Genomic DNA, 21,745 nt, shown 5'->3' with positions numbered 1-21,745 from the left:
CTTTCCGGGAGCCAGGCAGTCTCCGCGCCCCTGGAGGGCATGCGCCCCTCCGCGGGCAACTCGAGCACAGGGCCCCAGGCCCAAGGAGTTGCCCAAGAGGCTGGGCGGCTCCTCCCCGGGGACCCTCCCCCTCTGGGGCGCGTCATTCTCCCCACCCCCGGGTCCGACCCCGGCTGCTCCTCGCACGCCGGCCACGCAGGGACAAATCTCAGCCACCTGCTCCGGAGCCGGGGCGCCGGGGCACCGTCCGCCCCATGGAGCTGCCGGCCAGCAACGCCAGCTGCGAGAACGGTGCGTGAGGCCAGCGCGGACCCCGTGCGCTCTGCGCTTCGCCTTCCCTCCCTGCTGCTCCTTTCCTCTGCGTCCTCTCCTGCCAGGGGGACCGAAACGGGGGAGGGGGTCCGCATGCGTCGCCCCCCACCCAGTTCTCAGGCACGTCTTGGGAAGGAGCAGGGTTCTGGCTGACTTTCCCCCTCTTTGGAGCTGGGTAGCTGGGGGGGGGGGCGGGAAATGGGAGAAAGGGAGGCGTGCGTGGGAGGGAAGAGGCGGGATTTATCGATTGGAGCGGGTCTACCAAGAGGTGGGGGGGGGGCCGGGGGGGTGTCTTTTATGTATAGTTGCTTCAGATTTTAGTACCTGCCCAGGTCTGTCCCCCTGGGGCTTACCAAAGACAGGGCAGAGGGCGCAGTGACTCACCACCCCCAAACCCACATCCACCTTTTAGGAAAAGGAGGGAAAGAACAACCCAGGAAAGGATAAGGAAAGATGCTGGGCTTTACGCTCAAGTTCTTATTATGAATCTGGGTAGTGAGCGAGGCTCTTTACCTGCATTATCCCAGTTAATACTTAACACAACTCTAGAAGGCAGGTAGATATTATTACCTTACTGTCACCATTCTGGAGGTAGGGAAAATGAGGCTCTGAAAAGTCGGATTAACTTGCTCAAGGTAAAACAGTGGGGAAATGGAATATAGAACCAGGACTCTTGGATTCTAAAACCTGTACTGTGCTCATCTCCTTTCTTGGTATTTCTCCATTTTCCTACCTGGTCTTGATATGCAGCCTGTGGGATAGCCCTGTTTTTCTAACTTCTCTTCTCCAGTGAAGCTTTCAAAGCGGGCCTGTTGGGTGTTGGCTGGCCTTGGTTTTCTGAACAATGATGCAATCCGTTTTCAGCCTCGTCTTCCCCTGGGGAAAAACATGTTCCCCAGTCTTAGCATATTCTGGAAGGGAAGCAGGAATTATCTGGTCCCACACCCATTTGTCAAGATGGGCACCCTCCTCAGAACTGGATTTCCTTTGGCCGTCAGCCCTCTCTCCTTTTCTTTTTACCCCTGTGGGAGGACTTGACTTGATGGAGGGCACTGTGCCCCTTGGATGCCTCAGGCCTCCCCCAAAGAGCCAAGCCCACCCTTTGGCTCCACCTGCTGGAGATGAACCTTCAGGAGGGCGGGGGAAGGGGGTGGAAATGGGCTTGGCCTTCCTCTTGGGAGTTGCCCTCCTTGGCCCACATCCTCCCAGGTTCTGGCTCTTTTCCTGAACTCAGGGAACTCCCAGGATTTGACTCTTGCCCTAACTGAGGAACAGGAGTGAGCAGTCAGAACAAGTTTGATTAGGGACCCAGATGGTTTCTTGTCTCATCTTCTCTAGATTGTGACACAGGTGTTGGAAAGAGAGGTCTCCCACTGCAAAAGACACATGGGCATCCCCTGGTGGGTTCCAGACCCAGCTCTGCCACCAGGCTTTTATGAGGCTCAAGCAAATCCTTCCCCATCTCAGGGCCTCAGTTTCCCCAGTTGAAAAGAAAGAGGGTTAGACAGGATGCCTTCTAAGGGCTCTTCCAGCTCTGCTGTTCCATGCTTCTGTGCCATGGAAGAAAGGTCAACAGCGCCCTTACTTTGTTACACCAGAATGCCACTCTGTGCTCTAGATATGCCAAAGCTAAAGCTGCCTGACCTTTTGGACTTTGGGCCCTTCTGGTGCAGGCCTAGAGATCTAGCTTGGTTCGAGGAGAAGTGCCTGGCCCGGGCCTACATCCTTGGCACACGAGCCTGGGTCTTTGTGACCCACAGTTTGAAAAAAAACCTTCTACCACCAAAGGTCACAAACTCAGGTGCTTATAAGGGCCAAGCACATAACCAAATGACTGAAGGGAGCCGGCTGTGGACTCAGGGGAAGCTCAAAGAGCACGTCCTGTCTAGGGGCGAAACCACTGCTGAGCCACAGCTAACTGTTGCCTATGGGACGGTGTGCCCAGCAGAGTAAGCAAAGGCAGCCCTGAAGCTGGACTTTCATGGGAGATCTCCCGATTTTTAAATGTTAGCAGGGAGCTCATGTTTTAAGGTAACCTTCAAGAGGCTAAACGAAACCCCATCCCCCTTGCCACCTGCTGTGTGTGTGTGTGTGTAACTGAGAGCATGAACTTAGGCATTATATGGGCTAGGGAAGCAATTCTGGCTTCACCACTTACCGCCAGTGTAGCCTTAGGCAGGTTACCAAGCTTATCAGGGCCCCAGTTTCTTCAGCGAAATCCCTGGGCGTGACCACTCTGCCGTTTCCTTGGCAGGGGTGATCCTGAGAAGCCCCAGCGTGCTGGGCCCTGGGAGTGCCAGAGGATTATTGCCTGTGCTTTGTACTCTTTCCTTGAACTTGGGCAGCTTAGTTCTTCTGACTGAGGGTCTGCCCCTCATGCCCAAGTTTGTCCTGTTGTCCTCGGTATTTGTGCCAGAAGAGCCAGCAAGGGTGTGCTGGCTCAAGGGCATGAGAACTGATTGACTCTCGTGGGCTCTAGGACTTGGAAGGAGAGCTAAAGACACATCCTGCGTGGGGTGGCGGGGACACCGATCCCTCTGAGGCCTGAAGGAGGCCTCAGCCCTGACCACAAGCACCAGAGGTCTTCGAAGTAAGGCCTGGGGATGGTCGCTTCTGACAAACAAGGATGCTCGTATTTCATCATCTTCAGGCCTAGGAGGGTCTGTGGACTCCAGCCTCACTCCCTCCTGTTACCTGTCAGGACTCTGCACTGTGGCTGCAGTTAGGGATACATAAATGAAGAGGCCTCTGGGAGGGGAGAATCCCTGTGTGATCCTGAGCTGTTGGAGGCCCATGTGCCCAGAGGCTGGGAGGGGATTCCTGTGGAGGCCGGGAGGTTGGATTCGATGAGGACTGAGAGCTGCGGGGACCCTGCGTGGTGTGTGGGGGGCATCAGTCTGGCTTAGTGGTGAGGTGCTGGAGTTCTGAAGTCAGACAGCCTGTGTTCTTATGCAAGCTTCCTGACCTCTCATGGCCTCCATTTCCACATCTATGAAATGGGAATCAAAGACAGCACTTATCTGACACTTGGTTGGAAGCACTTGATGAGTTCACGAAGATAAAGTCCCTAGCCTGCATGCAAATGTCCCCAGCGTGACTCTCACCGGTGTCTTCCCTAGGTTCCCTGATCAGCCTGTACTGCTCCTCCCAACAAGTCCTGTGCCGGATCGTCGGTGACCTCAGCCCCGAGGTGCCCAGCAGTGCCATCTCCAACAGCTGGCAGGAGAGGTTCAGGCAGAACTACAGCTTCTACGTCGGCCTGGGGCTGGCCTTGCTGTCCAGCTTCCTCATCGGCACCAGCGTCATCCTCAAGAAGAAGGGCCTCCAGCGACTGGTGGCCTCTGGTGCCACACGGGCTGGTAGGCTCCTGGGGGGCGGGGGTGGATGGGGTGCTGGGCGGCGAGCCCTCGGCCAGCCCTGTGAACCTCCCTTCATGGGGTCCACTGTAGCAGTTTGAGAACCTGTCTTAGATAGGCACAAAAGGCTCATTGTCAGTCCCGTTGGGGGGTCGATCCACCAACAACAGGAGACCTTCCTTTATAATCCAATAGTTCCTGAGAACTACATGATCAGTTAATTGGGGTGAAGACAGGGAAAAGTCTCAGGGCCAAGAATCAGAAACCCCAGGTCTAGTCCTGGTTTTATTTCTTACCAGTTGTGTCATCATAGGCAAGTCACAATTTCCCTACAGAATGGGACTATAATACCTTTGCCCAGAACAATGTCAGACGCTGGTGCGTCCTCACGCACTATCAATCTGAGCTCCTTTATAGGCTACAAAAGAATTACTGAGTCTCTGTCCACAGGGATTTGCTTGTTTGAAAAATAAGACGTGTATCCATGAAACAATTGTTGAGAAAAGGAATCCTATGTTAAAAAATTTGTTCATTTAATCATCATTCATTGTGTACCTGCTGTGTGCCAGGTGCCGTGCTAGACCTGGGGACACAGTGCCCTTGTGGGGCATTGAGTTGAGTGGGAGAGACAGGCAAGTCGATAAACAATTGTTCTGTAGCATGTAAATGCTATCATGGGGAAAATGCAGAATGCTATGGCAATATTTTGGAGGGGCATGTAAAGCCAGGCTTGGGGGGTAGGGGAGGTTTTCTGTAAGAGTTGATTTAGAAGCTGAGACCTACATGATGTGGAGATAAAAAGGTGAGGGGAGAAGAGAAAGAAGTAATATTCCAGGTAGAAAGAACAGCATGTGCAAAGGCCCAGGGGTGAGAGAGCATGAGTGATATTAGAAGCTGAAACTGTCTCAGGATGGCTAGAGCATGGAGGGGTAAGAGATGGGGTGAGGGCCAGCTCATGAAAGGTCTTGTAAACTGGGCTCCAGAGTTTGAGTGTAATTGTAAGTGACAAAGGTTTTAGGTAGGAGAGTGACATAGTTCGATTTACGATTTGAAAAGATCTCTGGTTGCTGGGTGCAGAGTGGATTAGGGGACAAGACTGGAGGGTGGGAGACCAATTTGGGGAGAAAAACAACAGAACTTGGGCCAGGAAATTGCAGTGGGAATGGAGACAAGTGGTGAAGTCCAGAGATAGATTTTGAAGGTAGGACTTACTGGGTTTGGGTTTGGTGTTGCCTGGCCCCAAAGGGAGGATGAAAAAATGAGTCAAGGTGACTCAGAGCTCTCTGCTTTGAGCAACTGGGGAGATGATGGTGCTATTTTCTGAGACAAAGAAAGCAGGAGGAGCAGGTTTACAGGAAGACGATGTGTTCAGGTTTGGACGTGTTCAGTTTAATGTTCTATGGGACACTGAGCTTTGGAAGCAGACTATTTGTGTTCCAATTCTAGGTCCTCAATTCCAGGTGATATGATCCTGGGCAAGAAAAATAGTCTTTCTGCCTCAGTTTCCTCATCTGAAAAAATGGGGATAGGAATAGTTCCAGCTATATCTTGTTGTGAAGATATGTTTAGAAAGATGCTTAGCATGGAGTAAGCACTAGTATTAGTTTTACTGTGATCTAAGTGGGAGAGCCTGACAGACAGTTGGATACCCAGGACTAGAGCCGGGTGTGCTCTAAAATGGAGAGCTGTGAGGTGTGGGCATGAAGTCAGGATCAGTGGTCATTGCTGCCCTATCTCCTCTTCTGGACAAGGGTTTGAAAGGCCAGAGACCTCCCAGAGTGCCAGAAAAATAGCTGCTTCCACTCAGGAGAGAGCAGAGCAAGTATCATTGACCATTCAGAAAGGCAGCTTCCCTGGAATCAATTTTTTCTCCAATCTGCTCTTTCAATATCTTCTGAGATTTCAACTCAGAGTAAAATGCTCTCAGAGCACTTAACTTTTATGGGAGATTCTGACTGCTTGCGGAACCTGATGAAAGTTAAAGACCATCTTAGAAAAATGGGCATTCACAAAAAGCAACATACAAGTTTGGGCTTTTCACGAAACTGTCTGAAACCCACCCTAATCATCATCATCCTCATCCTCATCGCTAATACTGAGTATTGACCACGTGCCAGGCTCTGAGTCCATCATGTGAACAAAGCAGACACAATTCTAGGCTACATGGAGCTTCCATTTTAGTGGGGGAAATTTCAGAAAATAAATAGATCAATTCAAATTATAAATGACAAGTGTCAGTAAGGAGAAGAACTGAGTGTGGCGAGAGAGAATCCCAAGAGGAAACAATAAAGATAAGGGGACCAGGGAGGGCATTTTAGTGGAAGCAACATTCAAGCAGAGACCTGTAGAGTAAGTGTAGATATAGGCAAATATTGTTAAGAAGACTATTCCAAACACGGAAAAGCACATGCAAAGGCCTTAAGGCCAAAAAGAGCTCATCATTTTTGCAGAACTCAGAGACAGCCTGAGCGGCTAGACTGTAGTAGGAAGTGTGGCAGGAGATGCCTTTGGAGAAGTGAGCAGGGTCAGTACTATGAACAGGCTTGTTAGGGATTCTGGTCTTTATCCTAAGAGCATTTCGAAGCCACTGGCCAGCTAGAAGCTGAGGAGTGACATAATTCTTAAAAGACTCCTGGCTACTATGAAAGGAATGGATTATAAAGGGACAAGAGAAGAACCAGAGGAGTCCTAGGAGGCGGTTGCCTCAACCCAGACCAGAGGTGATAGTGCCTGGGAGTTGGGTGGTGGCAGTGGAGTGGACACACGTGAAATGCATTTTGGAGACAGAATCAGCGGGATGAAATGGATGCAGAAGGTGGAGTAGTGGGAGGGTCAGGTGTGATTCCCTGGTTTCTGGCTTAAGCAACTAGGTACACGGAGGTGCCGCTTACTGAGCTTCATTTGGTGGGTGGGGAGCATTTAAAAAATCAAGAGTTCCATTTAGGACAGAGTTTGAGATGCCTGTGCGAGACCTAAGAGTTGTCAAGTAAGCAACTGGATATACATCAGGGCTAAGAAGAAAGGATCAGGGTGCATATATGAAATAGGGTATCTAGATGGAATTTAAGACTTTGGAAGGGATGAGCTCACCCAGGGCAGGGCCCAGAAGCAAGCCTGGAGGACTCACCACAGCTGATGTATACTGACCCCTTAGAGACTGGCGAGTGAAGGTAGGGAAGGAAAGGCCCTGAGGAAGTACGGCCAACCTCTAACTTCATGCCCATTCCTTTCTACAGTGGACGGAGGCTACGGCTACCTGAAGGACACAATGTGGTGGGCTGGATTTCTCACCAGTAAGTGGGTTCTTTGCTACTAAGGACAGTGCCCTATTGATGACAGAGGCAGAGATGAAAGGAGGGGTGGATGGGGGCATTTCTGTCTCTACTGTGCAAAATATGAATCCAAGGCCCAGATTTCTAGGGGGAGAATCTAAACAGTCTTTGCAGGTAGAACATTTTTACCTGCATCTCAGGTCACTTTCTCCATCCAAAGTCAGTCTTTCATCCATAAAGCATCTGTCCCCAGAGAGCTTTGTACAGAGCTGGTAGTGATAAAGGTGTAATTTCTCAACTTCCCTTGAAATTCAGGGAGCTACGACGGCCCGCTGGAGTCTCCTGGACTCCTGCAGGGCACAGCCTGGGACTCCTGAGTCAGCTACCCCATTCCACAAGCAATTGTTGGCTCACTTAGAACATGGCTGGTCTGCCACCTAAGGTTTGCCCACATTGTCACATTCACACATTCCTTTCCACCCACCCTCTCTGGCTTTCAATCCCTAATTCTTTGGGGTGGAAAATTAGCCAGCTTTCTATTTGTAATTCCCTAAGTCAGGTTTTGATCCCTGTCTTAGCCAGAGTTATCACATTCATCATCTGCTTTCAAAGGGCAGACCCAGGTCATTCCCTACGAGCAGGGAGACAGAAGAGGCACTTGCAGGTGTCTGCAAACTGGAAACTCATATGGGGAGAAGTAGGCCCTTTGGGAATGTCTGACTTTGTAACCACCTGCCTGTCAATCTAGACTATCCATAACTCCTCTGGGAAAGACGGCTCCGTGGACCATTTGGTACCTGGAGAATCAATAACTGTAGCTGTTTCTTTATTTGATAATTAACACTTTCTAGAGCTTACCTTAAAGATACAGACCAATCATTGGCAGTCCCTGAGATACATTTAACCGTGCCTAGGCTAGAGGCCAAGGGACCTCAAGAACCAGAAGGCACCATGTGACCCTGGACTCTAGGCCACCTCCCTATCTTTAACATGGGAGGATTTGGTCAGGATCATCTGGGCCTGACCTTCAGATCAGATTCTGCAGGGAGAGAGCATAAGGATGGGCATTTTAAGGAATGCTGGTCTGGGATTCTGTGAATGGTTGAACACTGAATGAAGCCGTCTCCACCCAGATTCATTTGGGCTGGAGATGGCGCATCAGAGCCACTGTGACCTCTTTTCCCCCTTAATTTCCTAGTGGCTGCCGGAGAAATTGCCAACTTTGGGGCCTATGCGTTTGCTCCTGCGACAGTCGTCACACCACTGGGAGCGCTGAGTATCCTCATAAGGTTGTTGTCACCTCTCTTGCTGTCTCTTCCTATTTTCAGTTTGTTGATGTCCGGAACTGCACATGGGGTCAATTGCTACTTGCAATCAAGGACCTGGGTCAGTCCCAGCTTCCAGAAAGAGGCAGTGTGCTGTTCAGAGCTCCACACCCTTGGATTGTTTGCTGCCTGGGCAGTGAAGGGGCAGGCCAAGCCCAAACCAGGTGGAAGGACTTCCCCTGCCACCAGGCTGAATGTCTCATGTCAGTGTTTTGGTGCCCCAATAGGAGAAGCACACAAGTTGAAAGTACAAGCCCTAGATTAACCCTCCCTGGGTTCTAACCTTATCTCTGCCACTTTGTAGTTACATGGCAGGTCACTTAACTACTCTAAGCCTCCATTTCCCATCTGCTAAGTGGGGATGTTCATAATACCTGCATGAAGGCATTGATTTAAGGACTAAATGAGATGCACAGAAAGTGCATAGTACAGAACTGGCACTGAAGAGTAACCACAGCTAACATCTATGGAGGGTTTACTCTGTGCTAAATGTTCTAAATGGATTCACTCGTTTAATCCTCACAGCATCCCTACTAATTAGAGAGGAGGGGAGACCTGAGGCCAAGGGAGGTTAAGCATCTTGGCCAAGGTCACCCAGGTCCCAGGAGGCTGGGCCAGGATTCCCTCCCAGGCAGTCTAATTTCAGAGTCTGGGTGCTTAACCACTAGGCCCCGTTGCCTGGAAAATGTTTGATGGTATTAAAGATAGCTGATATTAAATGTGTGTGCTTCCCATTGCCCCGTTCCTCCTGAGCTACAAACACAGTTCCTCTGTGGCGGTCCTGAGCCCCATTTGAAGCTGGCTCTGATTGTCACCCTAACCTTGGAGCCCCGGTAAGTCCCCAGCCCACCGCACCCAGTACCTGTAATTTCCTGTTTTGTTTTACCAGCTTGATGACGATTCTGCAGCATTTATGCAGTCAAAAACCAGATAGAGCCATGACTCACATGGCACGGTTGGCTGATGTAGCTGTGATACCAGTACTGCGTATCTGATTAGTTTACAGATTCCCATCCCAGGAAGTTGGGAGCGGCAGGGGACCCTCCACTGTGTGACCTCTGCTTTTGCTAGTGCTACCGGGTGCTGGTGGACAGGCATTGTGGGTAAAGTGTTTTTGGGAGTTTTAGAGGAGAGATGGGAGACATTCAAAGGAGGTTAGACATCAATCCCCTCTTTCCTGATACCTGTAAGCAAGACTCATGAGGCTCATTGGGTTACCTTAGGTCAGCCAACAGATTTTGCCCTAAACTAATGCCACCTTTTTAAAGAAACAGAAGCATGCCCCAGCGATTATACCTGTCTTGTCTCACCACCCTTCTTCCTTCACCTTTGCTGGCTCATTTGGAGGATGTGACGGGAATGAAAGTCACATCACCAAGGAACAGCAAGGAACTGGAGGTGTTTTGTCCAGAAAAGACTCAAGGAAGTCAGGAGAATTCTTCTCAGTGAGGTGTAGCGGGAAAACCATAGGCTTTATAATTAGACAGAATTTGAGTTCAAATCCTGGCTCGTCTCTTACCAGTTGTATGATCTTGCCATCATTTAAGCTTCTATGGGACTCAGTTTTCTCATTTATAAAATGGACATAAGTATATTTTACTTCTCAGAGTTGCAAGATGTTAGTGAGATAATAAATGGGAAGTTCTTAGCACAATATCTAGTATGTAAAGTGTGCCCAAGTGTCACTGTGGTTGTTTATATTGGCATACACAAATGGAAGAAGGAATGGATTTGTTTTGTATGGCTTAAGGAATAGATATGGGATGAGTAGAAACTACCATATTTTGGGTTAATAATAGAATGAACCTACAATGGATTCATTTGCCTTGTGAAGGGGGGAGCTGCTTGCCTGGTGGTGCTTGCCAAGGCTGAAAGCCTTCTGTTTGCAATGTTAAGAGAAGATGTGCTCATTGGGTAGGAAGTTAGACAAGAGTGCTTTGAAGGGGTCTTCCAACTCTTCTCTTTGGGGATATTGTCCATCTCTAAAATGAAAGAAATTCACATGTGTGTTGTCGATTCCTCCAGCCCACACTATAACCCACCCCTAAATAAGTTTCTATCTCACACATTTCCTAGGGGTCTAGAAAAGCTTCCACGTGTGAGAGTAGTGAGCCCTTGCTCAGCCCTCACTTTTCTCCAGGACGCTGGGACTGGGCTGGCTGCTGTAATCCCTTTCTCCACTTTCACATGCAGTGCCGTCCTTTCCTCATATTTCCTGGGAGAGAGTCTGAACCTGCTGGGGAAGCTGGGCTGTGCGGTCTGTGTGGCCGGCAGCACAGTGATGGTGATACACGCGCCCGAGGAAGAGAAGATCACCACCGTCATGGAGATGGCTGCCAAAATGAAAGACACAGGTAGGCTCCAGGCTCCCAGTGAGCAGGAAAGCACTGGGCATGAACCATGTTTGTTAAAGGTCTGACTGGGTTCTGGCCATCTCAGGTGCTGCCATGTGGAGGAGGAGGAAGCAAGCTCAGGGAGGAAAGTTGATGGGCTGGTACTGAGGCTAGCTTACAGGTTCCCAGTCTGATTGATAGGTATGGACGCTATTATTATGTATTTGTATGTGCCAGGTACTGTTCTAAATGCTTTGTTTGCATTGTCTTAGTTCAGGTTGTTTTAACAGAATATCATAGACTGGGTGGCTTATAAACAACAGACATTTATGTTTCACAGTTCTGGGGGTCACGATCAAGTCCTGCATCAAGGCCCGAAAGATTTTGTTCATAGACGGCCAGCTTCTTGCTGTGTCCTCACCTGGTGTAGAGGGCAAAGGAGCTCTCTGGAGTCCCTTTTATAAGGGCAGTATTCCCTTCCTGAGGGCTCTACCCTCATGCCTGAATCACCTCCCAAAGACATCACCTCCAAATACCATCTCATTAGGGATTAGGACTCAACATGTAAATGGGAGGGGTGGCATTCCGTCAGTTGCGTGTATTAATTTAATCCCACAAAAAAGCTCCTATGAGGAAGGTCCTAATATTAATCCTATTTTTTACAAAGAGGAAACTGAGGTCTTGGGGGTTTAATTAATAATTTGTACAAGTTATTAAAAAGTTGTGTTGCTGGAACTGGGACCCATGTTTGACTCCAGAGCCCACGTTCTCTTTTTTTTGTTTTTAATTTTTTTGGCCACACCAGGTGGCATGTGGGATCTTAGTTCCCTGACCAGGGATCAAACCAGCGCCCCCTGCGTTGGAAGCACAGAGTCCTAACCACTGGACTGCTAGGGAAGTCCCAAGCCTAGGTTCTTAATGAGACAACACATTGCCATGGGTGGGGGGCTCTAGAGGCTGCTGGCATCCTCCCAGGTCAGGTTACCTGTCTCCATCCCCCCAAAGGGTACATCGTGTTTGCTGTGCTTCTGCTGGTGTCCTGCCTCATCCTCATCTTCATCATCGCCCCACGTTATGGACAAAGGAATATCCTCATCTACATCATCATCTGCTCTGTGATCGGGACCTTCTCCGTGTCCGCCGTCAAGGGTCTGGGCATCACCATTAAGAACCTCTTCCAGGGGCTGCCAGTTATGCGGCACCCTCTCCCCTACATCCTGTCCCTCGTGCTGGCACTTTCGCTCAGCACTCAGGTCAATTTCCTCAACAAGGCACTGGACATCTTTAATACCTCCCTGGTGTTCCCCATCTACTACGTGTTCTTCACCTCGTTGGTGGTGACTTCCTCCATCGTCCTCTTCAAGGAGTGGTACAGCATGTCGGCCGTGGACATAGCGGGCACCCTCTCTGGCTTTGTCACCATCATCCTGGGTGTGTTCATGCTTCACGCTTTCAAAGACCTGGACATCAGCCACACCAGCCTGCCCCAAATGCACAAAAACCCAACCCCCGCTCCCGCCCCAGAGCCCAGCGTTATTAGACTTGAAGACAAGAATGTTCTTGTGGACAATATAGAACTCTCCAGCACCCCATCACCAGAAAAGAAGCCCGAAGTATTCATAATCCATTCATAAAGCTTGGAATACATGAGTGAGAGGATGAGCCCTGTGGTACAGCCTGACTGCTCAATTTCAGAGCCACCTGGTTATTTTCAACACAACGCCTCTTACCAGTGGCCTCTCTTTTCTTGAGACGTTCATTTATACCTCACTGCTGTTTCCGGGAGAAAAATCCCTACCCAGTGAGCAGTGGCGGTAGAACCTCCTGGAAACACAGCCTCAGTGACCAAATACCCTACTTCACATTGGTGCCAGCAGGTCCCCTGGACCTCCCGTCCTACTTGTTTCCTCGGTGCCATCTCTGTGTTGTTGGGAGGAAGATAGGATTTGATCTGTTGAATGTAGCACAAGCCAAGAACTTCCCTGAAATGTTGGTCATCAGGAAATCCCTTGCACTGATTCTCCTCCTGAGACTGATTCACCGTTCCTGAGCCCGACTCACCGTTCCTGAGCCCAAGGCTGAAGTGCAGCTGGCCCTCCGAGGCCCAGAGAGCAACTCGCCACGCCTCCCATCCAGAACCAACAGACACACAATTATTGTAAAATGTCTTGTTGCATTTGCCACCTCAACTTCGGAGACAGAGGCAAGACCTCAGCTGACCTGCTTACTGTGAAAGCCACCTGACGTCTCAGGGAAACACTTCCACCAGCCCCATTCCCGGAGCAGCCAGCCTGAAGGTCAGCATCTGTTTCCATCCACCCCACCCCTTCCCCACCCTGCCCTCTCTACATAACATCCTAAGGAGTCAGTCATGGAGACATTCAGGCAGTCATCTAAGAACTCAAAACAACACAACAACAACAAAAGGTGCTTCCCAGCCAAGCTCTGCTGGCCAAGCCCAGTGTTTCATTTTGCCTCACTCTCCAACGAGAACAGCAATTGCACTGCTCTTAAAAGTAGCCTGGTTGTCGAGCAGAATGCACTTTCCTTTTCCTCAAGGAGTAAACCAAAATATGATTTGGGGAGATGGGGAGACGAGTGAGGAGCAGTCAGGAAAGCAGACACAGGCTCTCTGGAAACCAAGGGCTAACTTTGGTGTTTACTCTGGTGGCGAACCAAGAACCCAGGTGGAAAAGGCCCTGGGTAACTTTTTTTTTTTTTTGGACACACCACGCGGCATGTGGGATCTTAGTTCCCTGACCAGGGATGGAACCCGCACCCCCTGAAGTGGAAGTGCAGAGTCTGAACCACTGGACCACCAGGGAAGTCCCCTCAGGGTAACTTCTGGGCTGAAGCCTTAGAGGCTTGGCCAGTGGGATCAGCTTTGAACTTCCGTGACCAAGTCGGGGGTGTAAGGTCGGCACGGGGTGCATTCTGCCTGTTGACCAGATCGCCACCAAGTCCCCAGCTCCACTGACGAGCTGCCCACACTGGGAAGCAGTGTGTCACGACTGCTCCACCACCACCTGCTTTGGGGACTGCCTTTGGTCCCCTCACATTTGACCAGAGGCAGTCAAAAAAACAAGAGCAGCTGGAGAGAGATATAATTAATATCTCCCCTCCCTTCCTGTCTTCTCTCCAGCAGCAAGAATGTGAGAGTTGATACGAGGACCATTGACAGGGAGGTAAGGGAGCCACTATATCTGTAAAGAAGGAGGAAAGACCTGGCCCTCAGCCCTTGAGCTGGTGCAGAGCCTCCCCTGTGTAACTCCACACCCGTACCTGTGTTTACGTCCTGTGCCCTAAGCATAGCCAAGCCCAGGCCAAACTGTTGCTGGCCTTGGAGCTCCAAGGAACAGACTGGCTTCCTGCACCGCCAGCCTCAAAGCCACAGTTTTTAATGAATGTGGATTTCTCTCTGTAACTAAAATCAATGCAACATGTTGGATCTTGAGAATGACCATAATCTGAAGGCCCTGAGAGCGTGGTCCGCAGGGTCAGGAATAAAGACCTCTGAGTGTGTTTACTTGATACTTACATCTTGGCTTTCCTTGGACACGGAACAATTAAACTGGTTCCTCTAGTGCCGGGGGGCCAGTCCCCAGTCTCTGGAGAGTTCCGGCTGCCAAGGAAGTCCCTCCAGTGCCTTCTACAGCCACGCCTTCACTAGAGAGGGAAAGGCTGTTTGGGGAATAGCGTCAGTAGAAGTCACCCATCCCTTGTTTATGCCCGAGCCCTTACGAGCAGCCAAGCACAGTGCTAAGAGCTTCACGCGAATACTTTTAAGCTCTCGCAAATGCTCAAGGTAGATCTGTATCATTCATGCCTTGAGTGGCCCCAGACCTATTAAAACTAGACTGGCCTGTGTCCGGGTGCAAAGACAAACAGCTCCCTCGACTGGTCAGGGGAAAACCCAGGGCTTTCCTGTGGCTCAAGGTCTTCCATGGTGGCCTCACAGGCTGGACAGACGGTCTCTGTGGGCACTCTTCTGAGGAGTCCTGGGTGATGGATCCTATCCAGGCTGGCCAGTGCAACATTAAAAAAAGCAAACAAAAAAGAGTTGCCAAACCAGACAACATTTCAAATGACAATTTAATTAAATACAAACAAGGAAAAAAGGCACCACAGCCCATTCAAGTATTTTGCATAGATATACAAATATTGTAAACAATTAATAGGTGGACGAGAGAAAAGAGGATCTGTTTTCTGTGAACAATCTCCCAAATAAAAAGAAAATTCACATTGCCCTGGATCCCAGACACATACGTACATACACACAGTGGGTGGTGAGAGAGGATGCATGGAAGGCTGACTTTGGGGGCACTTGGCTTGGATTCTGCAGAACCTCTCCTTTGCACGGTTCCCTAAGGATGGGTGGAGCACCTTTCCAGTTGGCATACTCTTGACTTTCTTGGGTGTCCAGCAGAGCTGTTACATACACATTTAACACAATCACTGACTTTAGAACTGGTCCCCAATTTAAAACACGCAAGTCTTCCATACCCTTGGCCAAATAAGAACAAATTCTGACATAGGTAAGGGGAGGCTTTGTTCAAAAGGATTATTGCAAGAGATGGCGAGGGGCCATGGCCACAGGGGGATGGGGCTACGACAGTACTGTAAGGTCTACAGTGAGACACTAAGATCCTAGAGCTGGGGCAGAAAGGAGCTTTTCTTTTATAGGGGGAAGTCAGTAAGGCTAAAAAGAACCCACGGCAAGCAGGCAGTTACCACTGGAGCCCGGTGCCTGGGCTAAAACTCCCACTGAGACAGGGAGAGAGGGTGCAATCCCCCTTGAGGTCCCTTGAGGTTTACATTTCAGAGATGCCTCCTAGGCTTTTAAGGAAAACACACCTAGGGTTGAAAAACTGGCAGGAGGTTAAGTTAGCTTCTAGAAAGATTGACATAGTCTCCATCTGAACAGAAGGCTGGTTAAGTCACTCCACCAAGCCTCAGTTTCAGGCTCCTCTCCTCCCCACCAGACCCGGAGCATGGACTCACCCTTGGCCAGAGCCAGCATACAGCCCCTCCCCCAAAGGCTGACCACAAAGATGGTCCCTGAATGTGCTTCTTTCCAGCCATGCTCACTCCTTCCTATAAAAGGCCCCTTCCTCCTGAGCTGTGGGATGCTCACAGATCTTGTAGCCGCTCGGCTCACCTGAGCATTCTCCTAACGCAACTGCCCCCTGCCCCTAACGCAACACTCCCTTCCCCAGTCTTGCAGTAATCCTTGCGAATAAAGTGCCTCTTTCCCTAAGTCCATATTGGTTTTCGTCACCTCAAAGCAGCACGTGGACACAGGAGGGGTAAACCGGGCTACGACAGCCAGGCTCGCTCTTGGGCAGCCTCCCCGGCCCGCCAGAACACAGCCAGGAGTCAAACGGTAAATAGAACCGGCTGCTGAAAGTCTTATCAAATTTAGGAAGTTCAACCATTTTCCAGTTCACAGTACAATGTTTATGGGATGGAGATAGTATTAAAATAATGGAAAACAAAAACGGAAACAAACAAGAAAGCAACAACCCAGGTCTCTTTCCGGTATGGTTCCAGGGAGGGTGGATTTCAGGTTCAAAAGGCTCATGCAGCCACAGTGGCTGGGGCATTTTCACTTCAGAGCCTTCAACCTCCTGACGTTGGGGAGAAAAGCTGGACATGCCACAGGAATGTCAGTGAGGCAGGGGGTTGAGTTTAAGGGTGATTTCGGTGGGGAGGTGTTTTCACCGTTAATTTTCTGGGGCCCAGCCTTGAGGCCTGGGGCGCCTCGAGTAGCACGCTTAAATGGAAGGCCGTCCCCTGACCTCATCAGGCAGCAAGGATGGTGGACATCGGCTCTGGGGAGCAACCAGGGCCCTTGTTGGCAAGACGGGTGTGCACATCACCAATATCACAACTACCTGACTACCTGAGGGAAGAGAACTTCATTTTCCTGAGCTCTTTCTAAATCTATCCCAAGTGTCCCCCGCAGGTGCACAGCCTGAATCTCCCACTTGTCTACAAACCCAAGAATATCTAGTGAGCACCTATTGTATACAGAGAACGATAAGGGGGCCCCGGGGTAGTTGGGAGTGAAAACTCAAGCCTCTTCCTTGCACTGAGGTTTTCAAGAGCAAACGTCTGCTCACTGCAGGAGGCGGGGAGGCCCCACGCTGCCCAGCACCTTTCTGGGGTGGGAGACCGTCCCAGAGAACATCTCCAGTGGCTCTCTGAAAATCCTCCCAGCTAGCAGAGCACCGCACAGCCCCCATTCCCTGCTGTGGGGAGGACAGGACCAGAGAAAAGAACACAAGGAAGAGGATGAGAAAATGTCTGGCTGGTCCCGGCACAGACTCTGTTCCGTCAAGGCTGCTGGCTGCTGCTTCTCTAGGGATCTCTAGAGACAGGTCTGCTCTCTGCTCAGAAGACAACGGTCCTGCCTCAAGCCAGTGACCAGGTCTGGGGACAGGCTGGGGCTCCCAGGATGTCCGCTCTCCTCCCTGCACCCACCACTATCCCTGAGGACCTTACTGAGATTCAGGTCAGGGAGTAAAAGGAAGACCCACACTCTGCTGAGGTCACCACACACCATGGAAAGTAAAGCTACGACTCCACAGCCATGGCCCGAGTCTACCCCGGTCAACACTCTTGAGAGCCAACATAGGAGATCCCGTGGCCAACCCGCAGGCAGGACCCTGACTTGCAGGTCACAGCACCAAGTCCCAGGAAGTCGGGACTGCCGGGGATTCACTCTCCACAGCACCACACATCAGGCGGGTCCCAGCGGGGAAGGAGAAATCAAAAGCGTGAGGCACTTGGAAAATGCAGAAGAGAAAACAAGGAGCAAGCAAGAACAATGGCGAGTGGAGTCGAAACCTTTGGCTTGACGGCTCAGAGGGGGCCCGGGCTGTGCTCCCCCTGCTGTCTACACTGCCTACAAATAGTACCTGTCTGAGTCAGAGTGACCCTTGGGAGTAAGGGGATGCGGGGGCTTTGGTGGGCAGAGGGGGGCAGTGTGAGGAGGGAACTTGACGTGTTCACGTATGGCCACGGAGCCAGGAGCTGTGACCTCAACCAAGCCCTGGCTGGAGTGACCCCTCCCGATCAGTAAAGCTAAAAGGGACAGTAAGTGCCCAGCCTCTGTCCAGCCTGGGACCTCTGAGGAAGATGGAAACAAAGGAAAGCTCTCATGCGTACCCTCCTCCATAGGATGTGGATGGACGGCTTCTCCAAGCTGAGTCCTGGCCTCAAGGGCTAAACAGACTCTTCCCAGCTGGGCTCTCCAGCTCAGACAGCCTGCACCAGCTCGACTGGCACCTCTGGGGCGAGGGGCCAGCTGAAGGGCGGATGGGGCACGAGCAGCCATTCAACCTCTTCCGCTCTCCCCTCCCTACCTGGGGCTGAATATTGCACAAAACAACACTTGGATGCCGTTGACAGTAGGCACTCTGGGCCTCTGAGGAAGCTGAGGAGGCACTGAGTCAAGGAGGAGATTTTTCAGAGATGCAGTGGTTCCAGGAGGAGGGGAGCGGGGGAAGAGGAGCTCAGAGGCGGCCAGGCATGCTTCCTCCAGATTCCGTGGCCACGGCTCCTCTGTGTCCTCACAGAAAGGGAGAAGCCCCTTTAGACAGGTCTAGATTTTCGAGCTAGCCATCCCCACAGCCCTCTGTGACCTGTATTCAGGAAACTGCGGGAAAAAAGAGACAGGGAGAGAGACATCAGCTCCGTGGGATCAGTGGGGAGCTGTCCTCTTGCTTGTGACAGGTGGGCAGGAGGCGCAGACTGTCAACTGAGAAGAAGGGCTTCCGCAGAAGTCTGTCCACGTCTGCTCGTTCAGACCATCAACTCTGCAGTGAGAGGCATGGTGGCGGCCCCCAACCCCCAGCTGACAAGCCATCCCCCTCCTCCCTCCCTGCTCAGTCTGCAGAGTTCCCAGGGCCTCGTAGGAACACAGGGCAGTGAGCCAGCTTCCTCACCTGCTCCCCTCTGCCCCAACTCCCAGGACTAAGTATACATCAGCCCCAGGGAAGATGTATTAAGAGGGGCCATTTGTGCACAGCCTACCATAGGCCAGCGGTTAATGTAAATTAACTGCCTTGACCTTCACAGTAACCCGATGGGGTTGGCTCTTGCTGCTTCCTAAAACCTCTTTCTAGATAAGGAAATGGAGACTCAAGAGAGTGATTTGCTCAGGGCCGCTCAGCTCAGCTCAGCTCAGCTCAGCTCATCAGTTGCAGACCCAGGTTTGAAGCTACCACAGCTCAGCCTCCTAAACATCACCTTTCACATGAAACCAAAAAACCCCTATCACCAATTTAAGGGACAGTCATGCAGGCACCAAGAAATGCTAAGCTTTTGTCCTTTGCTTTTGCTCTGGAAGTTCAGCCCTACATCAAGAAGCATGAACTGGTCTGTTTTCTCAACTCTGTTTTTGCCCCCTGGATCCCTCTGCCCCAGCTTCTACCTCGAGTGTTTCTGAAGACTCACCTTTGGGGCAGGCGCTGCCAGGTGTAGAGGCAGGGGGCCACAGGATGGAGAGGCAGGGGGCCACAGGATGGAGACGCCACCTGGCCTGGGGAGACTCTTGCGGCCTGGTACCGGGTTAGCCGGGAGTGCCTTCTGGGGCGGCCGAGGCCTGGAGAAATCCTAGGGAGAAAGCCACAAGCCTCACTCAAAGGCCAGAGAGGCCTGTTCAAAAGAAAATGTTCTCAATATTTTACAGGTCAAAAGCAGATGCGAAAAGGGATATACTATTTAAAAAGAATGGTCCCATTTAAAAAGAAATTGTGTGCATACGTGTTTACATGCTCAGGAAAAAGCCTTTTTGGAGAGCAAGTTAGCAGTATCTATTAAGATTAGAAATGATCGTTCTCTGACCTAATACATAATTCCATTCCCTCTGAGAACTATTTGCACAGGTGCACAAAAATGAAATTGCAAGGATGTTCCTTGCAGCACTGTTTGTGACAGCTAAAAGAAACTATAAATAACTAAAATTTCCATCAACAGACAAATTACTAAAATTATACAGTGATATATGATGCAGCATTTCAAAAGAATAAAGTAGGTTGATAAGTGCTGAGGTGGAAAGATGGTCAAGAGTCATGGCAAGCTGAAGTACAAGCTATACAGGATAGTTTAGAGAAAATAAGTCACCCCGCTACCCCTCACCAATGTAAATGCAAAGGTACAGAGGAAAGTCAGGAAGGATGAAGACCAAATTGATAACAGAGGTCAGAGGTTCAGAGTGGGCTGTGCATAGGGAGAGGGGTCGTCCAAGTGAACATTCAGGTTTTTTTAACAAAAGCATATATGTGTATTAATTGTGCAAATAAAAATTGTAAAAAGAAGAAATCATATTTTCCATATTGTTTGTCTATGGGTGGCACAATCTTACCTTTGTGCTTTTACATTACCTTCATGTTTTGCCCCCCTCTCAATAAGGCCTTCCCTGATGACCTTATTTAAAATTATAACACCCCCAAACATAACCATACACAATCAATGAGATGCAACAAAAGCAGCCTAAGAGAGAAGTTCATAGCGATACAGGCCTTCCTCAAAAAACAAGAAAAATCTCAAACAACCTAACCTACCACCTGAAAGAATTAGAAAAAGCAGAACAAACAAAACCTAAAGTCAGCAGAAGGAAGATCAGAGAGGAAATAAATCAGATTAAAAAAAAAAAAATCAATAAAACCAAAAGCTGGTTTTCTGAAAGGATAAATAAAATCGACAAACCTCTGGTTGGGCTCACCAAGAAGAAGGGAGAGGACCCAAATAAAATAAGAAATGAAAGAGGAGAAATAGCTACTAACACTGCAGAAATACAAAAAATCATAAGAGAATACTATGAACCATTACATGCCAACGAATTGGACAACCTAGAAGAAATGGACAAGTTTCTAGAAACACACAGCCCACCGAAACTGAATCAAGAAGAAACAGATAATTTGAACAGAATGATCACTAGAAGTGAAATGGAATCCATTAAAAAAAAAAAACAAAAAAACCTCCCTGCAAACAAAAGGGAGTGGCTTCCAGGATGGCTTCACTGGGGAATTCTACCAAACATACAAAGAAGAGCTTACACCAATCCTTCTCAAACACTTCCAGAAGACTGAAGTGGAGGGAGCACTCCCTAAGTCATGCTATGAAGCCACCATCACCCTGATACTAAAACCAGACAAAGACACTAACAAAAAAGAAAACTACAGACCAATATCTTTGATGAATATAGATGCAAAAATCCTCAACAAAATATTAGCAGACTGAATCCAACAACGCATAAAAAAGACCATATACCACGACTAAGTTGGATTCATCCTAGGGTCACAAGAATGGTTCAACATATGCAACTCAATCAATGTGATACACCACATCAACAAAAGACAAAACTCACATGATCATCTCAACAGATGCAGAAAAAGCACTTGATAAAATTCAACATCAACTCATAATAAAAACTCTCACCAAAGTGGGTATAGACGGAACATATCTCAGCATAATAAAGGATATTTATGACAAACCCACAGCCAACATAATACTCAACAATGAAAAGCTGAAAGCATTCCTGCTAAAATGTGGAACAAGACAAGGATGCCCATCCTCATCACTTCTATTCAACATAGTATTGGAAGTCCTAGACAAAGCAATCAGACAAGAAAAAGAAACAAAAGGTATCCAAATTGGAAAGGAAGAGGTAAAACTGTCATTATATGCAGATGACATACTATATATAGAAAACCCTAAAGACTCACACAAAAACTGCTACAACTGGGTCTTCCCTGGTGGTTCAGTGGTTAAGACTCCGTGCTTCCAATGCAGGGGGTGTGGGTCTGATCCCTGGTCAGGGAACTAAGATCCCACATTCTGTGCAGCACAGCCAAAAAAAAAAAACTACTAAAACTGATAAATGAATTCAGCAAGGTAGCAGGATACAAGATTAACATACAGAAATCTGTTGCATTTCTTTACACTAATAATAAAATTATCAGAAAGTAAAAATACAATCCCTTTTAAAATTGTATCCAAAATAAAAATACTTAGGAATAAATCTGACCAAGGAAGTGAAAGACTGATATGCTGAGAATTATAAAAAACACTGGCAAAGGAAATTGAAGATAATTCAAAAAAATGGAAAGATGCTCTTGGATTGGAAGAATTAATATTGT

At 49.3% G+C, this 21,745-nt stretch overlaps 2 protein-coding genes across 3 annotated transcripts in view; one reads left to right on the top strand and one right to left on the bottom strand.

Annotated features, from left to right (window-relative positions):
* The first annotated feature begins 4 nt into the window (after positions 1-4).
* NIPAL4 (NIPA like domain containing 4) lies at positions 5-14,129 on the top strand. Of its 2 annotated transcripts, XM_082453935.1 has the most exons (6): positions 5-291; positions 3,432-3,671; positions 6,905-6,961; positions 8,139-8,229; positions 10,459-10,619; positions 11,604-14,129. In XM_082453935.1, the coding sequence occupies exons 1-6, from the start codon at positions 255-257 to the stop codon at positions 12,230-12,232; spliced, it is 1,215 nt and encodes a 404-aa protein (XP_082310061.1). In that variant the 5' UTR covers positions 5-254; the 3' UTR covers positions 12,233-14,129. The 2 variants fall into 2 exon arrangements, with proteins under 2 accessions (XP_082310061.1, XP_082310060.1); XM_082453934.1 differs by lacking the exon at positions 6,905-6,961 and having other exon boundaries at positions 138-291.
* Positions 14,130-14,672: 543 nt separating this feature from the next.
* The window catches only part of ADAM19 (ADAM metallopeptidase domain 19), an 88,561-nt gene continuing 81,488 nt past the window's right edge, over positions 14,673-21,745 (bottom strand). The window contains exons 22-23 of the mRNA XM_082453905.1: positions 19,059-19,217; positions 14,673-18,258 (exon numbers count right to left, since the gene is read on the bottom strand). Of these exons, the coding sequence (XP_082310031.1) occupies positions 18,205-18,258; positions 19,059-19,217 (213 nt within the window). The 3' untranslated portion in view covers positions 14,673-18,204. The remainder of the gene's footprint in view (positions 18,259-19,058; positions 19,218-21,745) is intronic.

The sequence above is a fragment of the Balaenoptera physalus genome (assembly GCF_965194825.1).
Source record: "Balaenoptera physalus genome assembly, chromosome: 3".
Classification (NCBI taxonomy): Eukaryota; Metazoa; Chordata; class Mammalia; order Artiodactyla; family Balaenopteridae; genus Balaenoptera; species Balaenoptera physalus.
The sequence above is the reverse complement of the archived record's forward strand: the minus strand, read 5'-3'. Positions and strand labels throughout refer to the sequence as shown.